Source organism: Aspergillus steynii (genome assembly GCF_002849105.1).
Source record: "Aspergillus steynii IBT 23096 chromosome Unknown P170scaffold_7, whole genome shotgun sequence".
Classification (NCBI taxonomy): domain Eukaryota; kingdom Fungi; phylum Ascomycota; class Eurotiomycetes; order Eurotiales; family Aspergillaceae; genus Aspergillus; species Aspergillus steynii.
In genome coordinates this window covers 2,073,361-2,088,354 of record NW_020194404.1, presented here as the reverse complement: position 1 = coordinate 2,088,354, position 14,994 = coordinate 2,073,361, and the positions used below count along the sequence as shown (strand labels likewise).

The 14,994-nt window shown below is 44.9% G+C and overlaps 4 protein-coding genes across 4 annotated transcripts; 1 reads left to right on the top strand and 3 right to left on the bottom strand.

Annotated features, from left to right (window-relative positions):
- Window positions 1–796: 796 nt before the first annotated feature.
- On the bottom strand, window positions 797–1,734 carry P170DRAFT_512601 (uncharacterized protein; the record flags this gene model as incomplete). The annotated part of the gene is made up of 1 exon (XM_024855004.1): window positions 797–1,734. The coding sequence occupies one exon, from the start codon at window positions 1,732–1,734 to the stop codon at window positions 850–852; it is 885 nt and encodes a 294-aa protein (XP_024701304.1). The 3' UTR covers window positions 797–849.
- Window positions 1,735–2,497: 763 nt separating this feature from the next.
- On the top strand, window positions 2,498–5,977 carry P170DRAFT_512600 (uncharacterized protein; the record flags this gene model as incomplete). The annotated part of the gene is made up of 5 exons (XM_024855003.1): window positions 2,498–2,846; window positions 2,920–2,944; window positions 3,012–3,572; window positions 3,629–5,457; window positions 5,523–5,977. The coding sequence occupies 5 exons, from the start codon at window positions 2,498–2,500 to the stop codon at window positions 5,975–5,977; spliced, it is 3,219 nt and encodes a 1,072-aa protein (XP_024701303.1).
- An 804-nt stretch (window positions 5,978–6,781) lies between these two features.
- P170DRAFT_429160 (WD40 repeat domain-containing protein) lies at window positions 6,782–8,146 on the bottom strand (the record flags this gene model as incomplete). The annotated part of the gene is made up of 1 exon (XM_024847877.1): window positions 6,782–8,146. The coding sequence occupies one exon, from the start codon at window positions 8,144–8,146 to the stop codon at window positions 6,782–6,784; it is 1,365 nt and encodes a 454-aa protein (XP_024701302.1).
- A 4,544-nt stretch (window positions 8,147–12,690) lies between these two features.
- Window positions 12,691–14,161, bottom strand: P170DRAFT_512599 (BTB/POZ domain-containing protein). The gene is made up of 3 exons (XM_024855002.1): window positions 14,058–14,161; window positions 13,399–14,004; window positions 12,691–13,349 (listed from the first exon to the last, which is right to left on the bottom strand). The coding sequence occupies exons 2-3, from the start codon at window positions 13,988–13,990 to the stop codon at window positions 12,904–12,906; spliced, it is 1,038 nt and encodes a 345-aa protein (XP_024701301.1). The 5' UTR covers window positions 13,991–14,004; window positions 14,058–14,161; the 3' UTR covers window positions 12,691–12,903.
- Window positions 14,162–14,994: the final 833 nt, after the last annotated feature.

Genomic DNA, 14,994 nt, shown 5'->3' with positions numbered 1-14,994 from the left:
TTGTACCTGCGCTTGGTAGCGCAGTTGCCGAATCCCGAAGGCCTTCAATTCAGAAATCAAATATCAAAAGGAGCTTCTATGAACTGTTGGCATGTTTGGAGAGTGAAGAATGGGGCATGGAATTGGACGACCTGGAGTGACATTGGCTGTCTCCTGTCGGTCTGGTGCTCTGCAGTTTGATGGATAGCTCCTCCTGGTTCTCTCTCCCGAAGAATGGCCGTTAACAAGTGGGCGAATATAATGTACTTGTTATCCGGAGGAAGCGCAAAGAAAAGTCCCTTGGGTTCTAGCTCCCATTTCGTTATATCCCGCAGCCGCCGTAAACTTTACCGCGCTCAGCGCTGGCGGCCCGGAACCTTAGGCAGTGGGGCCGCTGCGGGTGGGTGAGGTATTCCCCGGTAGACCCCGAACTCCTGGGCCCCTGTATGTACAGACCTCATGCGGTACATTGCATGGCCTAGCATTGGTCCGTTCCGCATGAATGATCTACAGCAGCTCATGAGTCATGGCAGGTTGTATCCCGGCGGCCTCGCCCCACACCTGCAGCATGTTCCTATGGAATTGCTAAATCAACGCTGACCAATCTCCGTGATGGAGATGAACGACGCTATGCGAAGGATGCGGATGATTATTCCAATCAACAATATGGCTAATCAAGAGCATTCGGGAAGACTATGCCTACTGTGTACTTTCTTGTCATGCAGAGAGCTGAACCGACGCAGGTGTCTTACAAATTAATAGTAAGATTGAACATCTTAGCTACACCAGCTGGAATTCCTTTTTGCCCAAGACAGTTCTCAAGTATACTGCCAATGCATGGAAATGCACTAAATCCCAGAGACTTCAATTTCAATTCCAGAAATTGTCCTGGTCCGCGTAGGTATGACCATTCATGACCCGGGAGTGACCCTCGGCGTGAATAGTATCAATCGCAACACGGCTGTAGCTCACCGGTACCTGCGTCTCTCCCTTCCACGCTGAACCATAAAAGCTCCCATCTCTGACTCGAGAATTGTCCGTCGCCACCAACGAGCCCACGGTGATTCCCTTCTCGATCATTGTTGATGCCTGGTTTTTGAGAACACCGTCGACGCCATTTGACAGGTCTTGGATCAGCTTGAGAGTAACGCCCTGTTGATCCTGGATCCCATTGCAAACCTCCCTAATTTCCGACTCTGCTAGCGATTTCTGAGCCTCTGGAGCTGGAAACATCTGCTCCAGGCCATCCAAAAGCTTGGCTATGTTTTCAATGAGCCCCGAGAAGTGCTCCTTGTCGTGAAGTGCCCAGCTTGTGATCTTGACCAGGCTAGTACCCTTCTGTCGCCGTGCAGCTTGTTTTCGCATCAGATCGTCCATGGCAGCCACATTTGCCGTCATGCGATGGTTGTTTGTCGAATCGGACAAATCATCGCCCGGTCTTGCAGTGATGTCGAACTTTTTCGAAACTTTCTCCGAATCGGCCATCAGGACTAATATCTGATAGAGTGTGTTCTTAGCGAGCTGGAGATCTGCCTCTGATGCCGTGGGGTGTCCGAGCTGCGGATCGGTATAGAGATGGACCGCCTCGCCCCAGCGAGATAGGCGGAGCTTGAGCCCGCTTAGCACCAGCTGATTTGTCTGGAAGTCTTGACCAAAGCGTCGACCAAGTTGAATGTAATCGAAACACTCGAGGCAGGTGGTGAAGATGCCAGCAATCCCGACCGCCCCCGAAACAATGCCAAAAGCTTCTGCCATTTTGGGCGTCTATTGGTTGATTTCGCTAACACTGAAACAGAACTCGCTAACTATCTGTATGGCTCCCTGTCTAGGAAAGTACGGAGTGCAGTATTTAACTAAGAAGAAGGATTCTCCGTCTCCTCCATCTGCCAGCCTGGGAGCACGGCCCTCCAATATGATCTCCTCGCCCCCATTGCCCAGTGGCAGCCTAGGCAGGGATCCCACGCTCCACTCCCTGAATGCTACCCATCACGCTCTAGCGTAGGTTGGGATCCCGAGATACGTGGATAGGTCACATTTGCGCTTTCTTTTGTCCGCTGAGAACACGGAGTAGCGCATTCCGATGCCCATGCATGGATCTGCTCCGTACGTGCATGATGCAAATGTAAGCATTGCCATTTCGGGAGAGTCCGCTGTTCAGTATAGTTGGTTATTTGCTGTCACAGCCAGCCATTTGAGCCTGAGCCTTAGCCTTGGGTGTGTACTCCGTATTAAAATAATGATCGGCTATGCCATGCAAAACTAATTACGCAGTACGCATTGCTCAATAATCGGTTGCCTCATGGGTTGCCCAATAATGGAGCGTGACCGAGACGACAGACACATGCATTATTAGTTTCGAGGCGTGCATACAGCTAGCCCCTGTCGGGCCTTTCAGCTGAATCCAGCTCAACAAAGCAATATTTGAAGTCTGCTTTTTGTTCCGTCGGGATACCTTTCTCGCATCACGTCTCTGTCTGTCTCTATCAGTATCGTATCTTACTCGAGTTATGAATCAGCCATGGCTACTGAAGTCATTCGGACTGATACTCTCTACGCCTCGGACATCGCTCCCGGACACGCGATAAATACCCAAAGCGTCACTGGCCATGGCCGAGTTCACAATGGCCACGTCTTCATGCTAAAGCGCACTTCAACTTACAACAAGAAGGTGCAGGATATTTATCCATGGCTGACCTCTTTATTCTTCGAAGAGACCCATGACCGCATCCGCAACAATGCCAAGATCAGAGAGCAGAACTCGAAACCCGGTTCGAGCGGCCATTATTCGGGGAAGTCGATTTTGGAGTCGCCTACCTTCAAGGAGTGGCGTGCGAAGCAGATTCGGGAGCTATGGTATCTTGGAATGCGTGGGTCTTTCCTTCCGTTGTAGCAGCAACTCTGAATTTTTTTTTTTTCTGATCTCGGTCGGTCTATCTTTAGCTGGCGCAGGGAAATCCGTCATGGCGTATGTCTCCTGTATCCTTCTGTGACCTGCAGGTGGATTATCATTAGTCTTCCACTCACCGAATTAGGTCCATAATCATCGAAAGTTTGTCAGAACACCAAAGGGACTGCAAAGATGACCCAGGCAGTACAAGGGTTGCCTACATGTACCTGAATTACAAAGAGCCGTATGCCTTGGAAGAGTTACTTGGGAGCATTATCAGACAAATCATCATAGATGATCAAGAGCACCCATCCCCCTTGGTTGAACTCTGGAAGCACTGTAATTATGGTAAGAATAGGCCGCCATTGACAGGGCTGATAAAGGTGCTGAAACAGTTATTACTCGATCGGCCTGCTTATATTGTCATCGACGCCTTGGACGAGTACCCGCTTGAAAAGCGCAGAGACCTTATGAACAAGTTGGGAGAATTTGAAAATATTTATATTCTGGTCACGTCCCGAATGTTGCCCGAGTGGCAGGGCATGGAAAGCACCTGTACCCAGGCCAAGCTTGAGGCAGATCCGAAGGATCTAGATCTTTTTGTCGAGCACGAGTTCCAAGAAAGCCGCTTAGTACAGTTCGAAAAATCCCGAGCCGGACTGCGTGATGAGATTAAGGTCGCTGTGAAAACCGCCTGTGCCGGAATGTGAGTACAAAAGGCGGTCAACAGCGTGTATTCGTGCTCTCTAATGATGCCAACAGGTTCCTTCTTGCCAGCCTACTGATGCGTTCGATAACGAACCAAGCCACGCTGGCCCATGTAGCTCAGTTGATCAAAAAACTGCCTACGAGTATCGATGACATGTATCAACACACGCTGGACCGGATGAAACAATTAGAAGCGCAAAAACGGGAGTTGGCGTTCGATACCATATCATGGGTTGTGTTCAGCCACCGCTCCTTAACGGTTCCAGAACTTCAGCATTGCATGGCTGTGGATTGTGATACTGAGAAGTTCGACAAGAATAAAATGTATGGGAAGGAAATGATTCGGGAGGTTTGTGGTGGCCTCGTGACCGTAAGCAATGATGTCGTTGTCCTCGCTCACTACACTGCACAAGAGTTTTTTGCACGAAAGCGCGATGAGCTGTTTCCTGGGTTTACTACCAAAGCTGCCCGCACCTGCATCTCCTATCTCTCCCTCCAGGTATTGGAGGAGCGGGAGGAGGTACAAAACCAGCAAGTATACGCAGGCAATGGTCTCGTACCTGACTGGATTTTCAAAGACCCGAGCTCTGGCAACCAAGCTAGACTCTCCTACAGTCAGAAGCGAGCAAAATTTCCATTTTTAAGATACGCCGCACCGTACCTCGCCCGTCACCTGCAAGATTTGGGAGACGTGTCACCCTCGGACGATATCCTGCGGCGCTTACAAAAACTGCTCCAAGACCAACCGAAGAAAGACTTCCTCGTCCGGGTCATGTCAGACATTCACTCTTCTAACGAGAATTCTGTGTCTCTTGAAAGCTCAGTCGAGTACAATGGACACCAAGAATCCTATCCAGACCCTGGCGAGCGTTTCATGGAATGGGTTGAAACACGACCAAGTATATGCCAAACGCCATCATTCCTGGACGAAGATCACCATTTCAATTTTGATTCAAAGGAAGAAGTTCATATCCCGGGATCGGCCAATCAGAATGGGGGGATCCCACAATCACATTTGGGTCCGGTGTTGGGAAACCCGAAGAGCGTGGGTGAGACGACTGCAATGCATCTTGCCGCTTCTCTGGGTTGGGCTCCCATTGTTCGATTTCTTCTCAATCACCCCACAGAAAGATACAATATAAGTGCCATCAACACCAGTGGGCAGACTCCGCTAAGACTCGCAGTTACCAGGCGATATTGGAAGATTGTCTCGACGCTTCTCGATCATGGAGCTTCGGTGGATCTTCTGTCCGATGAGGGTCACGCTGTGCTGTTGCATACAGCACAAAAGGACCAGCAGAGTATTGTTCAAAGGCTGGTTTCTGGCTCACTGGACCGTGTTCTATGCAGTCTTTCTTGTATCACATTTGTTGAATATACCGTGGCTGCTATTCTTCACCTCATTCTAGAGGTATTGTTTCTGGTCAGCGGCTACTTTCCTACGCAAGACCAACTGCGGCATTTTGAGCGGAAGTGGGTACACATGGCATTCAGTCTTTTCACGGACAACAGGAAAAAGGATATACAACTCGTTGCGAATCTCCGGCTTCTCATGGCGACCTGGATGGGAGACTGCATAACCATCAGGCAACTAATATCGGATGGCATGGTGTGTTTCAACGCAGAATGCTCCACGTTTCACAAAACTGCGCTATTTCTGGCGGTCGAGCTCAATAACACAGATGTGGTAGCAGAAATGCTTGATCATGGAGCAAATGTCAACCTGAGAGGTCTAGGCAACTGTACACTGCTTCACCGCGCAACATTCAGGAACAATACCAGGATGGTCCAGATGCTTATCGACCATAAAGCAGCCGTGGATTCAAAAGATGATGCAGGAAAGACGGCATGGTCTGCAAATTTGGATAAGAATCATGCCGGCGGTACGTACACGCCCAGTTTAAAAGGAATTGGATCGTGGCAACTAACAGGATGTCTTCTTTTGCAGTGTTGAAAATCCTTCTGGAAGCCGGTGCTGACCCAAACACAAAGATGAAACAAGGAGAAACAAGACTCTACTCAGCCGCTGCAGCTGGCGAAGTCGCAGAGGTTGATTTCCTCCTCCGGCAAGGCGTCAATCCATCCATCAGGACTGACTTCGGCTGGGCACCTTTGCACTGGGCGGCCTACCATGGCTTCCTTGGCTGCGTCCAAGCACTGATTAGAGCCAAAGCTGAGCTGAGTCCAATTTCCGATCAATCAAAAACACCTCTAGACTTGACATTGGAGAACAATAAAGACAGCGTGGCGAAAGTCCTTCGTGACGCCGGTGCAAAGACAGCCAGGGAGGTCCTGGCTGAATTGGGCGACCATGCTAATCCTTACTGGGGGTGGAATTACGGCGGTGACGATTATTATGGCTGGGATAGTGACGATGAGAATCTGGGCGGCAATTATATGTAGCTAGCCTGCTGTATTTTCTTGTTCCTTTTTGTATCTATCTTCGAATTTCTGGGCCTTGCATAACCTGCCTGACTTTGATTTATGTGGTTGGTATACAGCCTGATTATATACCATAAGCCAAAATAAGATCATAAGCACAAGGCTGTTATATCTGCTCACCCTACTTGATACAATCAAAGTCAAAAGTGGACATGTGGGTGTTGACAGTCACGGATGCCCTATTCGAGTATTCCTGATGTGACCGGCAAGCTCAACTCAGCCATCTACAAACCCTACAACTAAACTAAGCAGATCAGATCAAGAAGCATCTCGTTAAACTAAACTAAGTACTGATCATATCATGTCTCTGATTTCATACCATGTTTCTTACGTCTTGAAAGATATGGATGACCCCGACGATATTGTACTATATACGTCCCAGCTGGGGAGGCTGCGCAGACTCAAAAATTTTTTAACTTGTGTTATGTATAGAGAATGAAAAATGGGGCTTGGATTTGGACAATCTGGAGTAACCTTGGCTGTTTTCCTATCTATCTGGCAGTCTGTTCTACTTACAATAGCGCTTATGTGACAATTCAGATGTCTGGTCTTTTCCGATTCTTGTGTCAACATCCTCTCATGCCAGCCTCCTTCTACCTTTCACACCTCTATCTAGATTCTATCTCCTTGTGCCATCCTTTCCAAAAGCAAGGGGTACTACAGTCGTGCAAAGAATGGCGGTTAAGAATAATCTATACTAGAGACTCGAGAGAAAGATGCAAAATATCTTTTCATTTGATGTTGGCATAGCAAGGAAAACACTTTTCAGAGAATGAAGCTCTGCAAAGACGAAGTCGATTCCCAGGAATAATCATCCATTTCACTCGGGATCTGCAACTTTTCAGCAGACATCATCTCCGGATTGAACCAGATAAAATAAACTCGATTGTTGGATGTTCCGACGACAAGTGTATTGTTTCTGAAATCCCAAATTCCATGTGCAGGCCGAAAATCCGGGGGGAGCCATATGCTTTTTTGATTTCCAGAAATTACCCAATTGTCTTCGATTGAAATCTGGCATTTCAGGGGAGGTGTGACAGGTCTGACAGCTTCTAGAGACATTTGATTCTCCTGGTTTCCTTTTGTGTCATTCTGATAGAAATCGTTCTGAAAGGAGTTGAGAACGCTCTCCAGTATTTCGTTGGTTTCTTTCTTTACAAGATCTCCCGTTTTCGTGTCCCACACTGTGATAGTTCGATCCCTTGACACTGCGCATAACAGCCGGTTGTCGGAGCAGAATTCAATATGTATGGGCAAATCTTCGTCACGCCGACCCACTACCTCTTCCATAAGCCTCTCTCCTGTCTCTGCTTTCCACACCAGAAGCTTCCCATCACGAGATTCATATGGAGAGCTCGTTGCCACTAGCTCATTGTTTGGGGAAATCGCCACGATTTCCAGTGATGTTTCAACTTCAAGAGTTTTCTTGACCTTGCCTGTACCTGCATCCCAGATTTTGACTTTGCAATCCAGTCCGCCTGTCACCACCAGAGAGCCATCCGGGGAGAATCCATGAGCGAAAATGGCGTCTGCGTGACCATCTAGGTCTTGTTGCGATTTCTCACGGGTGACACTCCGTAACCGAATTGTGTTATCATATCCGCTTGATGCCATCAGACGACTGTCTGAAGAGAATGCCAAGGCAGTTATCGGATAAGCCGAGTGGCTCTTTGCAGATTGAATAATAGCACCTGTTTCTCTCACCCGAATTATGGTTGTTAACTCCTCGCGGGATGCAATGTACTTGTTATCCGGAGAAAGTGCAAACCTATCCCCTTCAGTGTAGATTGTCTGTTTTAGCCCCCATGTAGCTGTATCCCATAATCGTATAGTTTCATCTGAGCCTGATACCAAAAATCGGTTGTCCTGGGAAAAGCTCACGGCCTCCACATCATCGGGTTGCTGGACTTTTTGATGTATTTTGCCGGTTCTCATGTTCCAGATATGTATTATCGGTGTAGTTGTGCTCGAAGCAAGTAGCAAGTCGTCGGATGAAAATGAGAGAAACCGGGCCTGATTCGCGCCAGGAAAAGTCCATTTCAGATTCCATGTGGTCGTATCTTTCTCCCAAATGTTCACCCTTCCATTCACCGAACCCGATGCTAATAACTGGCAGCCTGGGGAGAACATGACGTCTATAACCCAGTCTTCACCACGATCAGAAGGTTGAGATATAACATCATTCTCGTTGTGCCAACCAATTATGATAAACTTGCTGCTGCCTTACATTCTGGTCGTCTGAGTGTTAGGCAACGGCCACGTCATTATGTTGCCAATGCACTGAACCCTGACATGCTAGATACTGAAATTGGAATAAGATCAGGCTAACGAGAAGTAATACCCAAGTCCCAAGACAAGGGGGTTCTGTGGTATTTTCTGCGTGCTGCATTTGCAACGCTAGTTAGCATATCCGGTAAACAAGCTGGCCACATAGGCGAGATGGCCACCTCTGTATTCCATATAGAATCGCACCCTTTTTATCCTAATATCTCAACAATAAGTAGACTTAGAGGCTTAGAGCCATAGAGTAAAATATATAGTCTATTAATATAGCCTAGATTAAGTATCTCAAGTTTTAGCCCACTAAACTAAGTAGATCTTTAAATAATATAATAAGCCAGCAGAGCCGATCCCCCGCTCTACTGACATGTCATTTCACCTACAGACCGCAGGCTGACCGCAGGCGTTCCGAAGTCCGCTCGCGGCTGACATAAGCACCTGGTTACAATTTTTGGTATTTTTATAATACTCTAGAATTAGAAGCTAAATATAAGACTATAGAGCCTAAAAAGAAGTATTTATTATTCTGAAAGCATATATGTCTTGAATAATTTACACTATTACTCTACACCTACTTATTATTAACATAGAGTATAAAACGGTGGCATTTTACATAGAATACAGAGGTGGCCGGCTTACCTACGTGGCCAGCTGGCTTACCGAATCCGTTAACCTAGTTAACTAGTTAACTAGTTATTAGATTTTGAAAAGTTCGTATTGCCTAGTAAATTCATATAGAAGATCTAACTGTAGCGAAGGTCTCATCATCGGAATCAATGATCCTGCATAATACCTTTATATACACTTTCTAATGAGGCCAGGGTCCTCATTGAATAGGCAGTCTTGAAGCCGTAGATCTAGGCAGGAAGCGGTAAGGTATTAAATCCTAGCGGTAAAATCACCTCATCTCCGCCACTACTAACTAACTAGTGAGTTAACCATCACTTTATATACACAAATCAACCTCAGCCCACCTGGAACCTGACCAAGCCCCTCGAAACTACCACACTTTCTATGTTGTCATCACCATTGTCATAACGCGCGTGATAACCCTCCGCGATCCCGTCACGTCTCTTGACTAGATTCAATACAAATTTCAAGCAGCGTGCTCTTGGCAACATATGCGAGAACCTAGCCAGGAACAAAGAGCATACACATCAGTTTGTCATAACTCATAAATACTCATTTCAGCCGCTGTAAACAGATATTACGTCCCGCCCAGTGGATTAATTAATTAGCCAGTCCTAGTCCCTCTTTGCCCGACAGCATTCGACAGGACTTAATCAATTTTCGAGAAAGACTGATCAATTAGCCGAAAATGCAGCCAATCTACAATCTGCAGCTTGGAAGTGGGGGTAAGCGCTATGTGGCATGGCCCAACTTGTGCGTGTTCGTTTGACCTTGAACACGGACAGAGAGCTAAGCTCAGGTTTTCGCTCGGTTTTCATTTTTTCCCACGGCGAGCCTTTGACTACGGACTTTACTTCCATTACCTTTTAAAAATTCGAGTTCACCTTCACCTGTAGTCCATCATCCAGTATTACGAAGAACATCCAAGTCAATACAACGGCTAATAAATAGGACTTGCGGATAGTGTCTGGCAGAGAAGAGACAGCGACCGTTTCAGTTGATTGTGAGTTGTAGTGTCCTGTAGGATAGGTTGGATCTCGACAATTCTAACATGCTGATGGAAAACCGCCGGCAGAAGTTATATCAGTCATGGAGACAAAACCTTCCATCGTTTTAGAGCAGCTTTCGGAGTCAGATAAAGACCGAAGGGCGATTTTGCTAATGGAACTGCATAACGAGCCAGCTTCTAACCATCTTCTAGCCTATTTCGACAGGTTAAAAAAAGGATCCGCTATCTGGGATGTCAACACATATATCGAGGGGTTAATACGTCTAGCTACGATAGTTGGACCTGAGAAAGCAATATACTATAACAAGCCGTTGAAAGGCCTCAATTATCCAGATTCGTTTGCCGAAAAGTAGAACAAAATAAACCCTTAATTACCTATCACTATGTACGATCGTGATATCAGATATCAATGTCCTCCTGGCTAGTCCAATGGGCTTAAAAATAATCATCAGGTGCTTAACTACAAAGGCGATACACCTTTGGGTCACGGACTCAATAAATTACTCAAAGGGCCGACTACACTTGACTGTGGCATGTGGGTTACACTTCTACCATAGATAGGAATTCGATATCTCATAGGAGATGAACTTTTCGACGCTTTTTTCAAATTTGACAAAGGAGGATTTGTTATAACGCAAAGTTGGGACGAGCCAATCAACAAAGTTAGTACAGCTGGAAACTTACTTCATCCCTTCTACGACGATCCAATTCTGCACAAAACAGCAGATTTCTCGGAACCACGGACTCTAATCCAAACAAAAATCATCCACAACCACGAAAGCTATCTGGCCAAGCACTTGGGCGGCGTGAGACGCTTAGAGAATGTCATTTAAATCAATAATAATTACATCTTTTTCGACCCAGGAGCACCTCAAGCCACTTTATCAAGGTCAGGACTTGAGGAGAAACTTATGAAGGCTTACAACGCCCCTCAGTGTTTCTCTGACGCTGAAAGAATCTGGATATATACAACCTTTCCAACTTACATGCATCCCGACTTTGCTCCAAAGAACTGGGGAACCCTCGCCAAGGAAGCAAAGAAATTTGCGGACCATATTTTAAATAAAACCGAATAGGAAGACAGCAAATCTGACCGAGAAAAGCAAGCCTATCATCTTGTTTTCAACTTCCAAAGACTAATTTATTGTCTTCAAGAAGCTAAACAGGGCTACTTCAATGGAACCATGGATGAGGATATTCTCTCTAGAGCACGAACACTTAATGAGGCGGCTACTTTGCGTGGCTTACTACTTCAGGTGGGACTATTTTCATCACTGACCTAAAAAACCATAATCGGAAAGTGGTAATAACATTTAGCTTCCTGCTTCGCAAGGCTGGTTAGATACCATCTACGTGCACCAGATAGCAAGGAATAAAACCGAACATTACGCAGACGGAAAACCAGACGGAAAACAGCAGCCCGCACCAAACCCCTGAAGGGTATAGAATGGCCCGCTCCTTAGTATTCAACCATAGCAAAAACAAGCGCTTCAGATAAAATGCCCACGACATCGGCTGTTAGGAAAAATTGTGCTCTTTATCCAGATAAATTTTATTTTTATAATTAGATACATTAAAAAATACTACATAGCTACCTACCTGCTGTCAGGACCTGAGTGGCAATCTGCGACGGTAATGAAATGTCTAACTAATGCGTTGTCCAGTCCTACCAAGGACATCATCGCAGAAGAAACAATGGAGAGTTAGGTAACAAAGATAAAGAGTAGCGAACAGGTGGTTCCAATACAAATTCCAGTGGAAGATTAATTCCATTTGCCTAGGCGGTTGCAGTAGCAGGTCTTAGGTAGTCCTTGCCGTAACCCCGCACAGTCTGCCTTTATTAAGTTGTGGCAGTTTCGGGAGGCTTGGCAGAGATGGCTAAAAGTATCTGTATAAAGTATTTTCCTACGCTTTTCGCCTGATTGCCCGATTCAGGTGCCGCCGCTTTTATAAGGGCCATATGTAATTGTTTCTGGCACACTCCCGGCGCACTTCTGGTCTGCTCTTGGTCCGCTCCGGCCACTCCCTTCCTAATCATAGCACACGTACCGGCCGATCCATCCACTCCTGAATTGTTCCGGAGCCCTTAGGGAGCAAAACTGGGCGAGCTTTTGCCTAACTAAGGTCATCAATCACGTGACCAGTATAGGGCCTCTAAACCGTGTGTGTGCTAAGACATTTCGAACTATATCTATTACCGATTATAAAACACTTTACTGAGGCCCTTATTTAAGTAAGGGCTGACAGAATTTTTCTTCTCATTCCACAATATATCTACCCAGGTCAACGTGTTGAGCACTGACTGCAGACTAGAAATGGACTAGTGGACAGTGGGGATCTCAAAATCCATGACCTCTCGAGTGTGAATAGTGACTATGGTATAGCGGACTGTAGCAGTGCAAGTCCGGCATTTTCCGATTCAACAATATCCACGCCACAGAGAACTGACTCCAGTACAGCCGATCCCACTTCCGTTGAGCGCAGTTCCGACTTGGGATATAGAGGCGCCCGGAACCGGATTCCATATGATCTTTACGACGAGTTGTTTCCGAACCCTAATATGCTATTGTACGCTATCTTATATAGTGGAAGGCTGTATTATAACGTACGGTTTGCAGACCAGCATCCCGATAAAACGATTCAGTACTTGAGTAAGCTGTATGCCTCTTAAATTGTTACAGGGCTAAAAATAAGCCATGACGTCTTTAGCCTGCCCCCCGATTACATTAATTACTTTGAAAATGTATGCAGTAGTACGAAGAATGTGCAGTAAGACCTTAGTACCACACTTAGTAACTATGCTCTATCTCTTGGATACCCCCTTTTTTTTTCTTTTTTTGTTAAGCCAAGAATCCAAGCCGCCTTAGTTCTGAACATAAAAGGCTGAGAAATGGATTGCAGCAAGACAAACCTGCCTTGTAACATATGCGCACTCATGAATTTGTTATGACAGTTGTAGTATTTAGTGTCAGATGAGAGGATTTAGGTCAATCCCTCTAACCTCACCAATGATTTCATTTGCACTTTTTGTAAGCCTGTCCAATTCAGATTCGAGTGGGCAGGATATTGTGTGACAACTGTGTCTAAGGGCCCGTCTTATTTGCGATATAAACGATGCGATCTCGTCCGCAGAGGAATTTTGAAAGGCTTCCAAGGATGGCCAAAGCCTTGATTTCCTCAAAGCAGCAAAGTATTCCGCTATTCGGGAATCACTTGTGCAGTATTTGTCAATCAAGTTGTTGTTTTTGCAATGATGACATTTTCGAGCTGTATCTGGGTGGGTTCTCCCACAGAGCACGCATAATAAACCCTGCATTAGATATCCTGCTTGGTTGTCCCTCAACCGACCCTCCACAGACTGGAGTTCAATGTGAATTCGGTCAAGTAGTTTCTCAATTCGATCCGCCAGTTCACCTATCATTCGTCAGCTCAAGTGATTCCAACTCATGCGAATGAGTCTTACGTTGGACGCCGTCAGGTAAAAGGTCCATCGTATCCATCTTCTCCCAACGAGCAAAAAAGGCCAAAGAAAGCCCGGTTTGAGCCTTGATGAATAGCCTAGAGAACTGCTCTGCAGAACGAAATAGATGTGCCGCAAGGAGAAGGTAGCCGAAATCCTCCTCGGAAGTCGTACTATTCTGTAGTCCGCTAAACCATTTGAAGACCCACGGTTGAAGTGCCTTCGCACAATCATATTTATTGCAATGAATAGCAAGAGTGGCGAGCATTCCTGCGTCGATTAAAATCCCTTGCTCTGGGTCTTTGTAATGAAGGGCTCGGAAGATCACTCGCATCGCCTCCGGATTATCTTCGTGCAGGGAAATTGTGGGACATGTAGTGTTTTCCATCTGCATACTCTCGGAAAACCCGGAATGAAACAATCCTGCAAATACCTGGGACGCAATGCTGAGTATTTTGGATGATACGAGAAACCGTGCCACACTCGGACCCTCAATGAGAAGAGTGACGTTGCCGGCAGGATCGACTTCCTCAATACTATAATCTTCGCCAGCTGCTTGTTGCAATCCGGTTTGGTCTTCGTCTGACATCCTCATCTTCTACTAAACTACTTGAGGGCATCGGTTAGGCTTAACACACTATGGAAGAGTAGGGAGGACTGACAGGAGGGCTGTTCTCAAAAACACGTGAGTGGCGAATTGTACTTAGGTGATGAACCAGAGACGATTTGTAGTCGTCTGGATTTGTTGCGACTCTGAAGAGAATCGTAAGGCAACTGAGGGGGCTGCAGTTCTACGTATATAAGGCCATTTCGACCCGACCGAGTTAAGGCAGACATGGATTCTTCGAACAAATTCCACCATCTTGTATTACTGGTACTGTTTTTTACACTACGTATATTACGCACTATGATATCATAGTTATCATATGACATTATCTTCGGGGTACAGCTCGGCCAGGTCGCCAGGTCGGTCTCGCCAGGTCGCCAGGTCGTAATTTATTTAGTAAATTACTGTTTTTTACTATTTATTATTATTATTTTATAGTAATATAGCTCGCCAGGTCGTAATCTTTCAATACCTAAAAGTTGGCCAGGTGGTATAGCTGTAATTAAAAAGTATTTTTATAAAATTTAATTTTTTTTTTAATAATTTCTAATAAAATTAATAATTTTCAAGGTTTTGCGACCTGGCGAGCTCATGTAAGGTATTAAAATACAAATAAAAAAATATAAGATTTTTTAATAATTATTAGTAAATAAATTACAGTACTTTATAGCTAAATTAATTAAAATTATTATAATTATTATATAAAAAATTATTTAAATATTTAAAGTTAAATTAATTAGTATATACTAATAATTTTTAGTATTTATAAAAAAATTTTAAATTTCTAAAATTAAATAAATTAGTATATACTAATATTTATTAATATTTATATTAAAAAATAATTTATATTTTTTAAATTAAATAAATTAATAAATATTAATAATTATTAGTATTTATATAAAAATTCTTTCAAATTTCTAAAGTTAAATATATTATTTTCTACTAGTAAATATTAATAATTATTAAATTTTAAAAATAAAGTATAATTTAAG